At 41.6% G+C, this 17,046-nt stretch overlaps 1 protein-coding gene across 1 annotated transcript in view; it reads left to right on the forward strand.

Annotated features, from left to right (window-relative positions):
• Positions 1–17,046, forward strand: part of atp9a (ATPase phospholipid transporting 9A) — a 183,651-nt gene that overhangs the window by 110,258 nt on the left and 56,347 nt on the right. Inside the window, exons 15-17 of the mRNA XM_072556529.1 lie at positions 1,910–2,071; positions 13,528–13,620; positions 15,403–15,486. Of these exons, the coding sequence (XP_072412630.1) occupies positions 1,910–2,071; positions 13,528–13,620; positions 15,403–15,486 (339 nt within the window). The remainder of the gene's footprint in view (positions 1–1,909; positions 2,072–13,527; positions 13,621–15,402; positions 15,487–17,046) is intronic.

Here is a 17,046-nt window from a genome sequence, read left to right on the forward strand (position 1 = left end):
GAACAGGAAACATTTAACTTGACTGTTCACAGCCTTATCAGCCTCCATTAACTCATTAGTTAACTGACTGATAGAATCATAAACAGTGCCATCATCAATATCTACTCCCCAAACACGTCTTTGCTGACAAGTGGGATATTCCCTGTGGAAAATCATCGTCTCTCCATTCCTTCCCTTTCCTCCTCCCTCAGAATAAATGACTGGAGTGCTAAAATACTGCCTTATCCTGCTGGCCCACCAGCAGTAGTTACTTTAAGTAACTCAGTAGAACAAACTACAATAATTGTCAATCAGTAATGCAAACTTCTCCTCACGATCAGTAAGGTAACTAGAACAGATAAACCAATCAATCTTGCTGATTCTGAGCATGACATTAGGTGGTGACACTTAACCTCCCAGTTTTCAGCAGAAGAAAAATGTGTAAAATCTGACAGAATAATTAGTACATCGAAATGCTGTCAGAGTGAATTAAGTGATGATTAACCTTAATGGCAATGAATGTCAGCTGAAGCCCCCAAATGCCAGCCTCAAATTCCTGTCCCATTATTCAGAAGGTGTATGGCAGAGAGTTTTATTTTATTAGTCTATTTCTGATTCTTGAAATTAGATGGATGGTTTGGAGAATTTCATTGTCTCTGCCTCCTCATAACTGATTCTGAACTTTTGCCGTGCCACAGCTGAATGTTGAATGTAGTCCTGTCAATAATCAATACATGTCAAAACATTATTGTGATTATCTCTCTCTGTGTATATCACTTTGAATTGTTGCAAGTACAATGTTATGTTTTGTGAATGGTTGGGGGTTAGGGGTTGGGATGGTCGTAGGCTGTTTTACAAGGAAGAAGGTGCTACATATTCATGCCTGTAGACAAGTAACAGGAGCAGTTGGGAAGACTGTGGGGAGACAATTACTGTGTAATCCATAGAGTGTTATATAAAGTGTTACATATTACACTGTTTAATTCCAAGATGGAATAGAGTTATTGATCTAGAAGATAGCTAATTAGCAATTTTACATAGATACAAGGCCCATTTGATTCATTTTGGCATGGAGATTAGTTTTAAGAGAGAAAAAGTCCTCGGAAAGCCATTGTAGCTTCAGGTGACACAGTTCCCAGGTGGGTCTGCAGTCAATGGAGAGGCACAGAACAGGATTTAGAGGACGCTAGTCCGGCAAATGAAGTGAAGAAATTGCTCACACTTGGTCACAATGCCAAATACTCGTGGGAGCTTGCGTGTGCTCAGCAGAATATGAAATGGACTGTAAGAGAAGCTGAGGCTAGAGGGAAGGAGTCTCCGGTGTGATCTTCACAGTGAAAGTCAGTTATGGCAGAGGGAGTTACTTGTTTGGAAAAGGAAAAGAAAGGAAGCAAGCTATTGGGAACTGACACAGCTTCAGAATGGTTCCTCGAGGATGAAATGTTCACTTAAGAGACAGTTTGATATATAAACTATAGAGTAGGATTATCAGACATGTTAAAAGTCACAAGGAATTTCTTTCATCCAGTTTAAAGTAAAAATGACCTCCTAAATAGTGTTAAGGTAACGTTTTGTTTTCTTTTGGTATATCACGTGTTTTACATTTTACAATCTTGTGTGATCCTTTGACAGTCACTGGAAAGTCATCAGTCTTTGCAGAGATTGAAACATAATTTCTAAGGGATTGTTGCTACAACTAATCTGAACTGATGTTAATTACTGTGCTTAAACTCCCTCAGGAAATTAGAGCATTATCAGGCATTTGTCTACCTTACAACGTTGCCTTGCTGAAACGGTACTGTTACCTGGACCTGACAGTTGATTAGTTTTCTTTGACTAACTATCCCTCCCCCATCATTCTTCAATGCAGTGACCTTTAAACTCTGAATTCCAGCAGCTTGGGTGACGTTCCATCCTTGTTGTGTTTCAGGTGTCTTTGGTACAGTGGACAGAGTGTGTAGGACTAACTCTCGTTGGCCGGGACCAATCCTCTATGCAGCTGAGGACACCTGGAGGACATATTCTGAACTTCAGCATCTTGCAAGTGTTTCCATTTACCTATGAGAGCAAGCGCATGGGAATCATTGTCAGAGTAAGTGGTGGAAGAGGACATGGAAATAAATGGTTAGGTGTTATCTTGTGCCATTCTTTTGCTTTTTATTTTTGTCTTTTATGCTTTCCATTTTCCCTATCACTCTTGCCTACGAGGTTCAGCTTTTGTTCCACAGGTCCATATAGTTTGACAGTATGTCACCCAAGCGGCCCTTATTCAGTAATACATAAGACAAAGTACGCCAGAAATTGGACATTTGTAATACAAGCAGGAAAATGTGAAAACGCTGAGGAGGTTAGCCGTCTGTTTGCAGCTGCAATCTTGTCATGCTGGGCATTTTCAATGTTAACTGCTCATACAGTCGTCATTCATGCCATTTTGTGTCAGCTAGCTATTCAACTGCAGGGAGCATTCCAATCCAGCTGATCCTTTCCTTATTTGACATTGACATATGGATGCATTCAGCTTGGGTTGCTGACTAGGGATCATGCGCAGAAACTCTAACTGAGTTAGAGTTACCCCTCGTTAGTCCAAGGTCGCAAAAACCAACTACAGACTGAAATCAGATAACAGAACAAAGTCAGGAAAACTAACACTGGCGCACCTTCCATCTGTGCTGGGTGCAATCCTTTATTGCACAAATTCACAGAAACAAGCTTTTGCATTTTTATCCCAAGCTGTTTTCTCCTCTCGTAAAGATATAATATTTTTAAAGCATGGGTGAGATCAGCAATATCAATGCAAACAGGGAATGCTTGAAGACTTTTTGCCATTTAAGGTAAAAAGTATAACAGTTGTGAAACCATGGTATTTTAGCAACACAAATAAATTGCAATATTTATCATCTGTTTTGACCATGTTAATATTTTTAGCTACAGTCATTTCCTGTACTGTGTGGTAAAATACATAAATGCTGATCTGTTTAATCTCTCAAACATTTGTCTAAACAAAAACTGTTTATAGTTTAACTGTTATTTGATCAAACTTTTGATAAATGTTGACCTGAACTTATTCTTGACTTCTCTTTAATTATTGAGCCAGTAGTTACCTGCAGTTTGTTTCAAATTCAACAGGCTATCTTATAATTTTTTTTCCCTAAATGAGGATGATATTTCCAGTAAAAGTACAAGCTGCAGGTATTGCAGCTAAAATACACACATTCATACAAGTTAGCTAGGAGCTTCCTATTAAATTCTGTCACCCAGCAGTCATTGATTAAACACTGCCTGATACTTTTATGGTTAAAAGCTGAGTATGGGCATGTAGTTTAAATGCCAGGAGATGCTTGAGCTCAGGAAAAGACCAAACATTACTAAGCATGTTCCTTGAAGTATTTAATCCAATTATTGTTCCTGAAAAATAAATGATTGATTAAAGGTTGATAACTAGTGGAGGGGTTGTTCAATGTCGTGTGATTTGCCACAGTCCATTACTTGCTGAAATCAATGACTATGCATATGCACAAGTTACAAAGGTTGTTAACCCAGACCTGCTGATCGAAGCCTCATATTCGTTGGACACCAACAAATTTTGTGTTAGCTGATGAACAGAGGAGCACAGTGACATTTTGAAGGCAAACACAGAAAATGCTGGCAAAACTCAACGGGTCTGGCAGCATCTGTGGAGACAGAACTGAAGATTCATGCTGGACTGGAATCATGAACTCTGTTTCTCTCTCCACAGATACTGTCAAACCCGCTGAACTGTCCTAGCATTATCTGTGTTTTTATTTTTTCAGATTTCCAGCATCTGCAGTATTTTTGCTTTTATCTGACACTTCTAAGGCATATCCTCAGTTGAATGGGAAGGAATAATTACCGCAAACTTAGCAAATGAGGAGGCTGATGTTTGGTTCTGGGGGATTTGCATGCCCTAAATAAAATCTAATGAGGCTTGCCAATGGAGGAATTTTCTGATGCTGAGAATTAAAAAGAAAAATAAGGTGCAATTCTTGCCCTTTTTGTTTCCTTTTTACTTTGCATTTGCTCTCTGTGCTCTGGTCCAGTTTTGTTACTGTGTTGAATCTTTGCTGGAATATGATTCATTGTGTGCCACTGGACTCCTGGTACTCATCTGTACAACCATTGTTCATACATGGTGGCAAGAAGGACAGGTTGATGGGTGGACAGAAACTGTAAGCAGAGTTTTTGATGATTGATAATGTGATACCAAAGGTGGGTGAGCCCAGGAATTTGTGCTGCTTGCCAGCACATCATTTGTTGGCATCATCACTCCTCCAGGCTGTTTTTGTGCAGATTGAGTCAGGGGTGGAATGGCTACTTATTTGCAAATGGCAGGTAGCCAGTTGTGGTAATTAAGCAAACAACTGCAGACAATGAAGATCTGAAACAAGCCAGAACAGAGAGAGTTCAGCAGAGAAACTCAGTAGGTCTGACACTGTCTGTGGAAAGAAAATGGAGTTAACATTTCGAGTTCTGTTTGTGTTCTAAAGAAGGGTCACGAGATTCGACGTTAATTGTTTCCCCTCCGCAGATGCTACGAGATCTGTTGAGTTTTCCCAGCGATTTCTGTATTTGTTTTGTTTGTGGTCATTAAGTAATTTGGTACAGTCTCTGTGTCATGCCAACTGGATGTTTCCGGTAGCATGTGTGACTGAGAGGTTGAAAAGATGGCCTTCAGACAGAAAAAGGATTAGTTGTGGTTGCTGTCCATCCTAGTGGAGATCCATTGTTACAGTATACAAACAATCAGTTAGTTCCACGCATGCTGTTTCTTGTTGGATTCATGCTTTTCCTGCACTCAACCCCTTGGAGAGACACAAAACTATAGACACAAACCTCAGCCAATTCAGGAATCAGCAAAAGATTTCTGGATGATTGCTCCATGGCTATCAAACATGTGGTGCAAAATTCTAAACCTTGTAGGTTGCTGCTTGTAAAAAATGATCTCCCTTGATCCAAGATGATCTCATTACAAAATGCTTCTGATTATGCTGACCCATCACCTCAAATGATGTATTTATCGATGTGTCAATAATGCTCCTAATAGTTTTAACCACTTAAATCTGTGGTCCTCACTAATTCTATATCTCTTTGATGAATCCAAAGCACAGATATGAAGTCTATTTCCGTGGCTCTGAGTTTGTGCTTGTCCAGACTGCTCTGGAGGTAGTAATCTGTGGTATTCATAACTGAAATACAGAGAATGAAACAGAGCAGCAGCAGATGTGCCTGCGGCTACTTTTGCAGCAGTGGCTATTGGGGCATTTACCTCCCTCAGTAGGTAGATGTGGTGTTTATTGATATAATTTTTGTCCAGGTCCAACAGCTCAATTTCGAGTCTAAGCTGGAGTTAACTATTGCTTCACTAGCTTGTTGAATTCAAGGAAGCTAGATGGTGAAAGGGAGTTGGCAGTTGTCTGTTGCCCAATGCAAGGGATTCTTTCAGCATTCATTATGGAGCAGGGGCAGCTGAATCTAACCCTCTTTCCCTAGCCCTTCAAGAAAGCCTTTGCCATTTGCAGCATAGATCATCAATGCCCCAGACCCCAGCCTTCCTATTTGCCAGCCTTCCCCCAAATGTTGGGTCCAACTTCAGTGTTCCCTAGCTACAGGTTCCTGCCACCAGGCTTCCTTTCACCTGCTAGGAGACCTTTTGGCCAGCAACTCTTGGATAGGCACATAGAAAATTATAACAATGAAGGGTGTGTAGGTTAGTCTGATCTTAGAATAAGACAAAAGGTTGGTACAACATTGAGTGTTGAAGGGCCTGTACTATGCTGTACTGTTCAATGTTCTAAAAGTTAAAGTCAAAACAAATTAAGTTTGCGATCGCTGTCGTCACAATAGATCAGAGGAGTTGACTGCTCTGCTCCCCCAGACCTTCGGCAGAAAATTGTTTCCTGTTCATCAAGACACAAGTTGCAGTTGTTTTGTGGTACTTTTCCAGAAATATACAGATCTAGTGTTCAATCCATGGTCTGGGCATAATAGTGGACCAGTGTGCTATGAAGTCCTCAGCTTGTGAAGAGCAATTGAGCACAGCTGCACTGCAGGTAAAAAGCAAAAGATAATCTCTTGCTCCAAATGCAGCAAGCCTATCGAAAGGAAACTTAAGAAAAAACTAGCAGTGAACCTACAAATCCCAGAATCTCAATCAACTGCTCACCTACCAACGGCAGTATTATTAATTAGCAACCAATATAACAGCCTAGTGTCTATTTTTGTGAACTCTGAGACTAATCCATGCATATATTTTAGCTTTTTTTTGGACTCCCTTTTATTTTTAATCTGTGCATATGTATATTATATTATTATTTCTTTCACTTTTGGTATTGCATAAATTAATTATTTCTGTAACTCAAGAAATGCTGGTAATCCTTTTAAAATATAAGTTAATTTGGTCAGGAAGGAAGGCATCAATTTTAAGGACCTTTTTCAAATTACCCTGTTGTAACTACCTGAGGGGGTGAATAAATTAAGAAGGAGAGCCACTTCAGTCCTCATTGTCTGGGAGCTTGATAATAAGTATCTGTCTGAACCTGTAATAAATTGTGGAACCTCACTGCAGGACTGGTCATAATAATTGCTAATAGAAATATTGGGGGAAAAAAAAAGAAACTGGCTTCTTTGGATGAGGCTTGTTGGTGGTTACATGATGAAACCTCCAGGAACAGATCCAATCAAATTTAGCAACCCTCTTGTATATTGACTGGAGCAATATCATTCCATTTTATTCCCCAACAGGATGAGCTTTCACCATCTTGGCCTTTTGAGTATTGACGATGACAGTTTTCATCTTTAAATGTTACGTTTGGACAATTTGCGATGTAGGGGCATATTAGTAATGGGAGAAATTGTTGATCGTCACCCTCCATTTTCCTTTTTTGTTTTGTTTTTTGATTAGTGAACCAACTTGTTATACTGCTTTCACACATGACTTTATCAAATGCTTGCTATATTTTGTTCATAATTGTGGAAGAGATAGAAATTGCAGGATTAGTAATTAATGCAAATAGAAAGAAAAATGCTATGTTAATGAATGTACAATTTCTGAAACTGTACAGCTACCAAGTAGTTCATTTGCAGTTGTTAAGAATGTGAAGAAGGCACTTGGTACACTTGCCTTTACTACTCAATGCATTGAGTGCAGGAGTTGGGATGTCGGCATGTACAGGACGTTGGTTTGGCTTTTGGAATACTCTGTACAGTTCTGGTCTCCTTGCTGTTTTAAAACAAAAATTGTGAAACCTGAAAAGGTTCAGAAAATATTTACAAAGATGTTGTTGAGGTTGGAAGGTTTGAGCTTTAGGGAGAGGCTGAACACCCTGGGTCTTTTTGCCCTGGAGCATTAGGGGCTGTGAGATGATGTTAGAGATTCATAAAATCATGAAGGGCATGGGTAGGGTGAATAGCCAAGATCTTCATCCCAGGATAGAGGAGTCCAAAACTGGAGGGCATAAGTTTAAGGTGAGAGGGGAAAGACCTAAAAGGGATTTGGGGGCAACTTTTTCAGGCAGAGGGTGGTGCATGTATGGAATAAGCTACCAGAGGAAGTGGTGGAGACTGGTAAAATTACGACTTTAAAAGGCTTCTGGATGCGTATGTGAATAAGAAGGGTTTTAGAGGGATATGACCCAAATGGGACTAGATTAATTTAGGAGATCTGGTCGGCATGGACCAGTTGAACTGACTGTGTGCTTTTGTGCTGCATATCTCTATGAATCCAGCAACTCACTTGTTTAGCCACAGCTTTATCCTTCCTCTTAGTGATTTTGGATCTGTCTTTGTTTTTAAATGACCAATAAATAGAGTCATAGAGGAGTAAAGCATGGAAAAGACCCTTCGGTCCAACCTGTCCATGCCGACCAGATATCCCAACCCAATCTAGTCTCACCTGCCAGCGCCCGACCCATACCCCTCCAAACCCTTCCTATTCATATACCCATCCAAATGCCTCTTAAATGTTGCAATTGAAGATGGACTGTTCGTCGGATCCTTCCATATCCATCACAAATTCACCTGCATCTCCACGCACATTATTTACTGCATCCGCTGCACCCGATGTGGCCGCCTCTATATTGGGGAGACAGGCCACCTACTTGCGGAAAGTTTCAGAGAACACCTCTGGGACACATACATCAACCAATCCAACCACCCTGTGGCTGAACACTTTAACTCCCCCTCCCACTCTGCCAAGGACATGCAGGTCCTTGGCCACCTCCATCGCCAGACCATGGCAACACGACGCCTGGAGGAAGAGCGCCTCATCTTCCACCTAGGAACCCTTCAACCAAAACAGATGAATGCAGATTTATCCAGCTTCCTCATTTCCCCTCTTTCCCACCCCCCCCACCTTATCTCAGTTCCAACCCTTGGACTCAGCATCACCTTCTTGACCTGCAATCTTCTTCCCGACCTCTCCGCCACCACCCCCTCTCCGGCCTATCACCATCACCTTCACCTTAACTTCCTTCCACCTATCGCATTCCCAACACCCCTCCCCCAAGTCCCTCCTCCCTACCTTTTATCCTAGCCTGCTTGGCACACCCTCCTCATTCCTGAAGAAGGGCTGATGCCCGAAACGTCAATTCTCCTGTTCTTGGATGCTGCCTGACCTGCTGCGCTTTTCCAGCAACACATTTTTCAGCTCTGATCTCCAGCATCTGCAGTCCTCACTTTCTCCGAGTTGATCTTTGAGGGTCCCTATTCTCTCCCTAGTTACCCTTTTGTCCTTAATATATTTGTAAAAACCCTTTGGATTCTCCTTAATTCTATTTGTCAAAGCTTTCTCATGTCCCCGTTTTACCCCTCTGATTTCCCTCTTAAGTATACTCCTACTTCCTTTATACTCTTCTTAGGATTCACTCAATCTATCCTGTCTATACCTGACATATACTTCCTTCTTTTTCTTAATCAAACCCTCAATTTCTTTAGTCATCCAGCATTCCCTATACCTACCAGCCTTCCCTTTCACCCTGACAGGAATATACTTTCTTTGGATTCTTCTTATCTCATTTCTGAAGGCTTCCCATTTTCCAGTCGTCCCTTTACCTGCAAACATCTGCCCCCAATCAGCTTTTGAAAGTTCTTGCCTAATACCGTCAAAATTGGCCTTTCTCCAATTTAGAACTTCAACTTTTAAATCTGGCCTATCCTTTTCCATCACTATTTTAAAACGAATAGAATTATGGTCACAGGCCCCAAAGTGCTCCCCCACTGACACCTCAGTCACCTGCCCTGCCTTATTTCCCAAGAGTAGGTCAAGTTTTGCACCTTCTCTACTAGGTACATCAACATACTGAATCAGAAGATTTTCTTGTACGCACTTAAGAAATTCCTCTCCATCTAAACCCTTAACACTATGGCAGTCCCAGTCGATGTTTGGAAAGTTAAAATCACCAACCATAACTACCCTATTATTCTTACAGATAGCTGAGATCTCAGTTTGTTTCTCAATTTCCCTCTGACTATTGGGGGGTCTATAACCCCAATAAGGTGATCATCCCTTTCTTATTTCTCAGTTCCATCCAAATAACTTCCCCGGATGTATTTCCGGGAATATCCTTCCTCAGCACAGCTGTAATGCTATCCCTTATTAAAAATGCCACTCCCCTTCCTCTCTTGCCTCCCTTTCTGTCCTTCCTGTAGCATTTGTATCCTGGAACATTAAGCTGCCAGTCCTGCCCATCCCTGAGCCATGTTTCTGTAATTGCTATGATATCCCAGTCCCATGTTCCTCACCATGCCCTGAGTTCATCTGCCTTCTCTATTAGGCCCCTTGCATTGAAATAAATGCAGTTTAATTTATTAGTCCTACCTTGTCCCTGCCTGCTCTGACTGTTTGACTCGCTTCTGTTCTCAGCTGTACCCGTCTCAGATCGATCTCTTTCCTCACTATCTCCCTGGGGTTCCCCCACCCCCCCCCACTTACTAGTTTAAATCCTCCCAAGCAGTTCTAGCAAATTTCCCTGCCAGTATATTAGTCCCCCTTCCAATTTAGGTGCAATCCGTCCTTCTTGTATAGGTCACTTCTACCCCAAAAGAGATTCCAGTGATCGAAAAATGTGAATCCTTCTCCCATACACCAGCTCCTCAGCCATGCATTCATCTGCTCTATCCTCCTATTCCTGCCCTCTCTAGCTCGTAGCACTGGGAGTAATCCAGATATTACTACCCTTGAGGACCTCCTTTTTTTAAATTTCTACCTAACACACTATGATCTCCCTTCAGAGTCTCAACCTTTTCCCTTCCTATGTCGTTGGTTCCAATGTGGACAATGACTTCCTGCTGGCCCCTCTCCCCCGTGAGAACATTCTGCACCCTCTCTGAGACATCCTTGATCCTGGCACCAGGGAAACAACACACCATTCTGCACTTTCTCTGCTGGCCACAGAAACGTCTGTCTGTACCTCTGACTACAGAATCCCCTAACACAATTGATCTCTTGGAAGCTGACGTACCCCTCGTTGCATTAGAGCTGGTCTCAAAACCAGAAACTCGGTTGTTCGTGCTTGGTTCCCCTGAGAATCTATCACCCCCTACATTTTCCAAAACAGCATACCTGTTTGAAATGGGTATATCCACAAAAGACTCCTGCACTAGCTGCCTACCTTTCTTACCCTTCCTGGAGTTAACCCATCTATGTGACTGTATCTGAGACTTTTCCCCCCTTCCTATAACTGCCATCCGTCACATACTGTTGCTGTTGCAAATTCCTCATCGCTTCTATCTGTCTCTCCAACCGATTCACTCGATCTGATGAGATTCGCATCCAACAGCATTTATGGCAGATATAATCCGCAGTAACTCTTAAACTCTCTTTAAACTCCCACATCTGAAAAGAAGTACATAGCACTGCAAAGGCCATTTTTGCTCCTTCACAATCGACAGATGCAGAAAATAACACAGTCTTATTCCTCTACAAACACTGCCCCAGGTAAAATTAATATCTATGGCTTATATTTTAAGTTTAATCAAGAGAGTCATCTCCAAAAACATATAATCGAGAAAGAACCCACTGTACTCACTAATACAGCCTTTCTCTTGGACAGACTTATTTCAACAATTAATTTATCTGATTCTGTGCTGTGAACTTCGCCCAACAGTTCCTCCAAGATTAGTTGCGAATTTCACTGTTCGTTAATTTTCCCAGATGCACTCCGATGTCCAGCGATACACGAATTCAAACAGCAAAGGCAGGTTCATTTCCTCCCTTCCCTTCCCTTCCCTTCCTTCTCTCTCTCCCTTCCTTCTCTCTCTCCCTTCCTTCTCTCTCTCCCTTCCTTCTCTCTCTCCCTTCCTTCTCTCTCTCCCTTCCTTCTCTCTCTCCCTTCCTTCTCTCTCTCCCTTCCTTCTCTCTCTCCCTTCCTTCTCTCTCTCCCTTCCTTCTCTCTCTCCCTTCCTTCTCTCTCTCCCTTCCTTCTCTCTCACACACGCCATATGCTTCCTTTGTCTGCTCCTTCTTCCTTTTAAAACTGCTGTTGAAACAGTAATTGCTGCTCCTGGAATTTGAGGAAATCACCTCCTCAAAGAAAAACAAGCAGCTCTTACTGCCAGAAATTTTTCCCATCCTCCATCTTGGATTACCAATACTTTTCTTTTTAGATTAGATTCCCTACAGTGTGGAAACAGGCCCTTTGGCCCAACAAGTCCACACCGACCGTCCGAAGAGTAACCCACCCAGACCCATTTCCCTCTGACCAATGCACCTAGCATGATGGGCAATTTAGCATGGCCAGTTCACCTGACTTGCACATCTTTGGATTGTGGGAGGAAACCGGAGCACCTGGAGGAAACCCACGCAGACACTGGGAGAATGTGCAAACTCCACACAGACAGTCTGCCCGAGACTGGAATCGAACCTGGGACCCTGGTGCTGTGAGACAGCAATGCTAACCACTGAGCCACTGTGCTATGAAACAGACATGGTGTATACCTCAGAACACACTATTATAGATGTTTCATTCACCATGTTTAACTTTACTATCCTAATCATGTCACGCTAAATGTAATGTTGTTGTTACACATATCTGTTTGCAGCTGCCTGTTGTTTAGCAGGATGATGATCCTTTCTCTAGTTTGTTCCTTTTTTTTTCTTCAGCTGCCATATACACGCTAAGGTTACAAAGGCCTAAGCTACAGTCTGGGATCATTTGAGAAAGTTACAACCTCCTGCTGAACTTGCCCGGGGAAATGGCCAACGTGCATTGCCTGCAGATACTACATCAGTATTTGTAAACATTATGGTTGCTTCAAATGAGACAGGAAGTCCAGCTTTGTATTTTGTATTTATAAGCTCAGTTAGTACTATCTATGTTTAACTGCATTTCACTTCTTGATCCATGAGCAGTATATCCAAACTAACCAGTTTAGCCAAACATCAACCATCTTGAGAAGTCATCAATTGTCAATTTAGCCAGTCTGTTGTATAAAAGTAAAGAATGACTTTAACAAGATGTCAGCTGAGCTTGAATTTATTAAACCTACAACAATAAGCAATTTTCCACACTTAAAGATGGACCACATAGCTGTCCAATGCCACTGCAGTAATTCCTCTGAAGTGAGTGATTTTATAACAGGGCTTGTTTAGAACTATCTGTGGAAATTTGAAAGGATTTAGTCGCCTTTTCACTGGTGTGTTTACCTCATTTTATAGAAAAATTAAAATGCATTGTGTATTGAAGTTAAACCTGCTGGATGTACTTTAAGGTTTGAAGTAAATTGAAGGGTGCTAATTATGTCAAGCTGAAACAAAACTGTCATTTGTGAGCATTTAATTTTGCAGTGAAGTCATGTAAGCTTGGTGCCCTGTTTTATAAGAAATTAGTGGGCTACACATCAGGACATTGAATGCTGGAAGGGTATTTGTGCAGACAGGTCAGCATGAAACAAAGTGAAGTCAGCAAGCTCTGAAAATGAGCTGGAGTAATCACTGAAGGATAGTTTCTAGGATCCTTCATTATAAAGTAACAAAAGTAAATTCCAATTGTGTTTCATCTCCTCATACAGCATTTCCTGAGGAAAAGCTGAGATGTGATTTCTTTTTTGTGTGAATTCTCCCTCGAGAATTCCTTTGATGTGCTTTGGCAAATGGCTGTCTTCTGTTTGCAATCAAAAATACATGGCTTTAGGTTTCACAAACAGATGACCAACGATGTCTGCTAACTTGGGCAGTGATTTAAAATAAATTCACGTTTTTTTAGTATTTCTTAAACTCTGTACACTCTCTCTCTTTTTAAATCAAATTGAAGCCCATCCTATCACTCCTCCTAAGCTTTGTACTTTGCTGTGTAGGCATGCAGATGAGTTTTCCACAAATGTGCTGTCGGAGCATGTTGGAACATTTCTAACATTGAAGTAGTGGTATAAGTGAAAATTACTTTTTGTAATGATTAGTAATCTGAGATGGTGACCATTGATTGGCTAAGGTTGAGATGAATCAAAAAATAAGTGTAGATCATTTGCATTATCCTATAGGATTTTGAACAGAATAATTGAGCTGTTCCTCTTTCTTGCAATTGTGTTCTTCTCTAGGATGAATCTACAGGAGAGATTACCTTCTACATGAAAGGGGCTGATGTGGTCATGATGGGAATTGTTCAGTACAATGATTGGCTCGAAGAAGAGGTATGTCATGTTCCCCTTTTTTTTATTGTTCATTTATTCAAAAGACCAGGTCCACCAGTGGCTGCACCCCTCTGGACTTCAGCACTAATATCCTCTAATACATTTTTTAAAATCCGTACAGAAATGACCACTGTATATGCTGTCTTGATTTTTATTATTTATAAAGGTGGGCTGCTAATTTTGCAACCCTAACATTAAACCCTACACCTGATGAGAATAGGGTAGTCAAGATCACACTGTTCATAGCCAATGACCCCTCTCTTCCTGATGTCTGGAGGTATTGGAGGAATGTAAGCAATCTGGTATGGACCTCATAAATAGGCAAAAGCTTGGATATCATGGCAGCTTATGCGTATGGTTGGTGGCAGCATGGTGGTTCAGTGGTCAGCACCGCTGCCTCACAGCACCAGGGACCTGGGTTCCATTCCACCCTCTGGCGACTGTCTGTGTGGAATTTTGCACATTCACTCTGTGCTTGCGTGGGGTTCCTCCGGGTGCTCCGGTTTCCTCTCTGTCCAAAGATGTGCAGGTTAGGTGGATTGGCCATGCTAAACTGCCCAGAGTGTTGAGGGATGTGCAGACTAGGTGGATTAGCCGTCGGAAATGCAAGGTTACAGGGACAGGATGGGCCTTGGGAGGGATGTTCTTCAAAGGGTCAATAAGGACTTGTTGAGCCGAATGGCCTGCTTCCCCACTAGAGGGATTCTATTCTATGAAACAGATGGCCAATGATAGCTTTAACTTGGACAGAGTTTTCTATATGTTCGGGACTTTTTTCTCCTTCTGAAACTCTGTACACTCTGTCACTTTTTAAATCACCTTGAAACCCATTCTTTCACCCCTCTAACATGTACTTTGCTGTGCAGGCATATGTTTTCCACACACATGATGTTGAAGTCTGCTGGAACATTCTTCACAATGAAACTTTACAATAAATGACTGCTTATTAATGAGGACTAATCTTTTTCTTGATTTTCTTGCAGTAGTTCAGAAACACACTGGCATCGTTTAGGTCTCGAGGAGATCTTTGTTTCCAGCCATGCCACAATCTTTATTCCTCCAACCTGTATTTGCAGTTCAGTCCAGACACAGCGTTTACTTAGTTCATGCCGAGGACTGTCCGATTGAGTTCTAGCAGCTGCCACCCTCTGCTCAAAATCTGCTCCCTGCCCATTGGCTAGCAGTCTCCACTAGATCAAGGTGGAAGACTCTCAACCCAACACTCAATGAAACGTGAGACCAAAATTTCACCAGCCTCATGTAGCCCTGTGATATGATCTAGTTGCTCATCACATACCATACCTGCCCCTTGTTGTAGCATTGGCCCTTGTGTCTCTCAAAGTCAAATTCACAAACCTCCTACTTAGTGAGGAGCAAGAGTTTTATTTTTTTGAATGAACACAGAGCACAGAAACATTTTTAGCACATGCGGTTTGGAAAGAGCTAGTGAAGCCTGGCAAGAGCAAAACTTCAGTAATATCTAACTTTTGCTTGTGTTGAATCCTGCTCCTGTAAAGTATTCTTTCAAGTAAATGCAATTATAATTTGTTCATTAATTTATTTGAGTTGTAATAAATGTAAATGAGGTGATGTACATGGGAAATAACCAGTGAATAATTAGAGGCCATATGATATGTCAATTGTCTCAAAATAACATGCATGTTATTTGAATAGGATGTTTTATTAGGAATCCCATGCCGTGTGTGTGTATAAACTAATCTGTCAGAAAGCTAATTAACGGGCTGACTTATTTCTGATATTCTGATTGCTGTTTGATGACAGTGTGGCAACATGGCTAGAGAAGGACTTCGAGTGTTGGTTGTTGCTAAAAAGTCCCTGACGGAAGAGCAATACCAGGATTTTGAGGTAACTTAATCTCTATTTGCATATTTTCTTATCAAAACATTTCCTAACCAGTTTATTCAGTGAGTTAGGATGATGCCAAGTTTGATCTCAATTTGTGCAGGTTCACAATTTAAGAGCTAAACTGTCTGTCCTGAGATAGGTAGAGGAAAAGGTAATCAACCTATTTTCCAATTCCTGAAAGCTTTCTCGAAGGCACTGTGGGGAATGTAGAAATATGAAGCCAAGGGTCAATGATTGCTTACTATGATGGTTTCCACACTGTTATGCGCTATCAAGACTCTGATAATTATGGCCAGAACTGTTCTGAGGGTGGGGTGAGTTAGCATAATTATCCCAGGTCCCACATGGGTCCATTGGCACCTTGGAGGAACAGGAAGCCAGGGCAGAGATGATCTTTGAATAGGTGAGATTTCACTGTGTAACCCTTTGTTTTGTTTCTGGTTTAGTTTGAGTATTATGTGATGTCATTAATGCAAAATAATTTCAAAATTATTTGAACTCCATTATAATTATGCAAAGAAATATAAGGGGGATATATATGTGAGAGAGAGAGTGATGAATTATAATTGCAAACTTGCAAGCTCTGAGACCTTCATTCAGAATAGCTGGATAGCCTTGGAGTGGGGATTTCCTGATGAAGGGCTTTTGCCTGAAACGTCGATCTTCCTGCTCCTCAGATGCTGCCTGACCCGTGCTTTTCCAGCACTACACGCTGGACTCAGAATGGGGATTGCTGAACAATATGCTTTATTCAAGATTTGCGTAAAGTTTTGTTGCTCAGGTGCCAGTTGCCGTAGTTGTGGGTATGTTCGCCGAACTGGGAAGTTGATTTGTAGACATTTTATCCCCTGTCTGGGTGACATCTTCAGTGCTTTGGAGCCACCTGTCATAGGTAGCACTTAGGTGGTTGAGAACAGAGATCGAGAACAAACATTGGATTATCAACACCATGCTCACAGAGATCAAATTTATGAAAGAAGAGGATACTAATAATCGACTCCCATTCCTGGATGGGATGGTAGAAAGAACACAGAACAGTGAATACACAACAGAGGTTTGCAGAAAAGCCACAGGTATGGACCAGGTCCTGAACTACAACAGCAACCACCTAAACACACAAGAGAAGCTGCATTAGGACCCTGTTCAAAAAGACTGCAACACTCCAACCTATGAAGAGAAGAACAATAACGCCTGTACAGAGTATGTGCCAAGAACGGATATCCCTGCAACCTCCTCCACAGATGCCTGGCAGACAGACAATGCGACAAGGTCAAGCCACGACCTAACTCACTAACCACTCCACCTTTTATATATAAAATAAATCTCGGAACTAACAGGCAGACCTATCCAACCACTGGGATTCATGACAGCCCATAAACCAACAGGTATGGTCAGACAACTCAATAGAACAAAATACCCAATATCCATCATGTGTAAGGCAGATTCCAAGCAGAGACTGCAGAAAATACTATATAGAGCAAACAGACAACCATCCATGAATGCCAACTAGCCACTAAACACCACGACCAGCTGTCTTTCGTATCCATATATACATATGAC

The sequence above is a fragment of the Chiloscyllium punctatum genome, chromosome 37 (genome assembly GCF_047496795.1).
Source record: "Chiloscyllium punctatum isolate Juve2018m chromosome 37, sChiPun1.3, whole genome shotgun sequence".
Taxonomy (NCBI): Eukaryota; Metazoa; Chordata; class Chondrichthyes; order Orectolobiformes; family Hemiscylliidae; genus Chiloscyllium; species Chiloscyllium punctatum.